General features: G+C 36.2%; 1 protein-coding gene across 1 annotated transcript; it reads left to right on the top strand.

The window, feature by feature from the left end:
- Positions 1 to 2,430: 2,430 nt before the first annotated feature.
- Positions 2,431 to 2,871, top strand: LOC128221495 (uncharacterized). The gene has a single exon (XM_052930103.1). It carries the CDS (start codon positions 2,431 to 2,433, stop codon positions 2,869 to 2,871), a length of 441 nt encoding a protein of 146 aa, XP_052786063.1.
- The last annotated feature ends 514 nt before the right edge of the window (positions 2,872 to 3,385 follow it).

Here is a 3,385-nt window from a genome sequence, read left to right as displayed (position 1 = left end):
CCAAGATGGCCGCCATAATTTGCAACTTCAGTTAAAACATTATATTGGAAGGCGGCAATAATCAATAAAATATAGGGGTGAATATTCATAAAGATATATTACTTCTTTTATAATGTATTTCAAATTCACACGAACCATTGACCACTTAAAGGTCAAGGTCAATGTCATTCCAAGGTTGAAGTATGAAAAAATACCTCAAAATATCATTTTCTTGTATTTTCATGCACAATTTTCTTCTTTTAAAAATAATTTACGTTTTTTATTATTGTGTGGCAGGAATGTAAATTGTTTGTTTATAAAAAATACCTTAGGGTAAACTTTTCAGATGATTTCTAAAAGCTGCATTCTCACAGATTGTCCAATTCGACAAAGAAAAATGTACTGGAATCGGCTCATTTCGGCATCAATGCCTTGGGTAACTGCTGACATTAACGCAGACATTGGCTCATTCAAATCTTTGAGAGTGCAGCTTTCAATGTCATTAAAACTTACTGAAGGTTGTCGCAAGGTTGCTATAATAATAACTGTATGGCAAATTGTGCTAGCCTCAGTGGGTGACACTCAAAAGTGCAACAGCACGTGATGTATCTTTTACACATTATGTTTTTCGTTAGCATACATTACTTATTTCTTCAATGTCAATGTCATTTTAAGTTACACAATTGAATTGAATTAATTTGGGTTTAATTATAAACATTATCAACTGTTTTATTTTTAACATCATTATGTTTGACTGGATTTTATTTGAAAAAATAAATCAAAACATAAATAAATCACAGAACATTTTGAATCATATATCATCATTTTTCCATATCAAAACTTAACAGAAAAAGATCAGGTTTAGCGCAATTTATCTCACTTCATCTCAACCAGTGCTTAACAAACTAGATGTATACTATTTGTGTGAATTTCATATAAGTCCATTTAGCCGGAAGTAAACCACTGTTCAATTTAATCCAGTGCTTTGTAACCGACCTAGTCTGTAAACATTTTGGAACCAACAACCCCAAAGAATTTTTGCCCTCTTTTAATGTATAAGTGTTTTGCAAACCAGAATATGTTTCTACCTAAGCCTACCGAGTGCCTTCTCAACGCCAAGCCTATTTCTAAATGTCTTCTTTAGATACAACGGGTACCCAACAACTTTTTTTCAAGAGCTCAATACTCCCTTCTAGTTTGTTCGGTCAAGCCCATTCATTGTTAAACTCCAGAAAGGTTCTATGTAGGCCAACCAAGAGCTTAATCAAGCTTATTATGTCTGTTACCAATCCATATCGGCCAAACAGTCATCAACAACTGGCCCTTGTATTCAATAAAGATTGTATTACTTAGTTGGTGTTTAGCATACCATTAAAAGATAAAGTATTAAATAAACCAAAATTTCGCTAAACTGGACACAATTTAGTATCAAACAAATCCACAATAGGTTATATCAAAGTAAATTTAGTACCTAGTAAACCCTGTTGTAGCTCCAAAAAACTCATATAGCGTTAAGCTCTAGTAATGCCTACTCAGTGCCAAAAAAACAAATGTTGACAACCAAAAAGCCTCTTAAGTTTCAATGTTGCCCAGTGTCTTACACACCACATGCTGGCACCCTAAAAGCATTTTAGAGCCAAACAAACACATATTCAAATTTTTGTTCAGAATACTCAGTGTCTTACATACTACATTTCGGCAACATCAACATTTAATATTTCCGGTCAGTGTTATGGTTTAGTCATACCTTTGTTCTAGGGATATTTTTGTAAATAATTTAGTGAAACTTAGTTGCGGGACTATTTAGAACTTATACGAGTGTGCGTGATTGTATTATGGACTAAATTGTGCTAAGAGGTGACTTCCTTTTTGCTTTTTTGACTTAGATATATCGATTATTTAATATATACCTGTGTCACGCTTCACGGATTTGTAAACATTCTGTTTGCACCTGGTATTTTTGGTCAGTGCACGAGAACTCATACCCACCACGCTTGATGTCTGTATCTACACTGCGCGACAAAAGTAGCGTTCCTAACATAAGCCACACCCCTAGCAATTGTGACATAAACACGTGAAGCTTCATAACCACTAGATTTAGTGGATATTAAAAAGTCACAAATATTGTCATCTGACTCTACCTCCTCAATTATGGCTGAAAATGTTGAAATTACTTTAAACGACACCCAGATTCTGAAAATAGCAGAAGTTTTGCAAGCCACATTTGAGTCGAAGTTAACCGACATGGTGACTGCCGCCGTATCTAAAGTGCTTGGAGAAGTCGACAGTAAGATATCGGCGCTTCAGCACGATATTACTTCACTCAATGATAGAATCGCGCAACTTGAGCGTCGGATTGACATCCTAGGAAAACAGGACGATACCAACAATCAGTACAGTAGACGGAACTGATTACGTGTCTCTGGTATCAAGGAGGAGCAAGGCGAGTCTATGGATGCAATATTCAAGTGTCTGTCAACCGAGATCAAAGTTGACATTGATATTCACGACATTGACAACATGCACCGTCTTGGCAAACCAAAATCTTCCTCTGAGAAGTCCTCCACTGGCCAGTCGACTAGTTCTAACAAACAGCTTAACTCACGTCCAAGAGACATTATAATTAAGTTCACATTATACCGAGCTAGGCAAGTCGTCTTCACGCATCGTTCTCAACTAAAACACTCGAAGATTCTTGAGCGTGTGTTCATTAACGAGGAACTTACCGAAACACGTGGTGAAGTATATGACCACGCAAGACGTCTTGTGAAGATTAAACGGGTCCATTCTGTCTGGACATCCAATGACATTATTCTGATTAAGGACAACTCCGAAAAAGTGCATAGGTGCGAGTCAATGGGCGAATTATCCAAATGTAATAAGCAGACGTAACTTTCTGATCCGCAGTTTACGTAAAATTGTAACGCTTCGATTCCCAAGTGTTTATATGGATAGACTATTCACACCAGCGCCGATAGCATACTTGTGTTTATATTGACTTAATAATGTACCCACTGTTTAACGATATAAGCAATTTTGAATTAAAAAAGTTTACATAATCTTATCGAACAATTAACATATTACTAGTTTGATGCTGCCAAGTTTGTTAGTAGCGATATAAGCATTATTGAACATTTATAAGGATGTAAGCAATACCTTTATTGTGTAATCTAACATTATACAGCGACTTAAAACAAACAAACGATCCTTAAAAATCACTGTAATAACTGAAATATTACTTTGCAACATTATATAAGATGGAATCTAATGCTCCTGAATTTGTAAACAGACAATCTCGTGTGTGTGTGTGTGTGTAGGTTTGTGTGCGCGCGCGCGCATGTGTGTGTGTGTGGGTGTGTGCGGGTAGCGTGTGCGTGTGTGTTTGTGTGCCTGATCTTTTTAATCT

This window comes from Mya arenaria, chromosome 16 (assembly GCF_026914265.1).
Source record: "Mya arenaria isolate MELC-2E11 chromosome 16, ASM2691426v1".
NCBI classification, from domain to species: Eukaryota; Metazoa; Mollusca; class Bivalvia; order Myida; family Myidae; genus Mya; species Mya arenaria.
This window is presented reverse-complemented; position numbering and strand designations above follow the sequence as displayed.

Excerpts from the sequence above, each read along its gene's own strand:
- LOC128221495 (XM_052930103.1), top strand. The coding sequence starts at position 2,431 with ATGGATGCAATATTCAAGTGTCTGTCAACCGAGATCAAAGTTGACATT.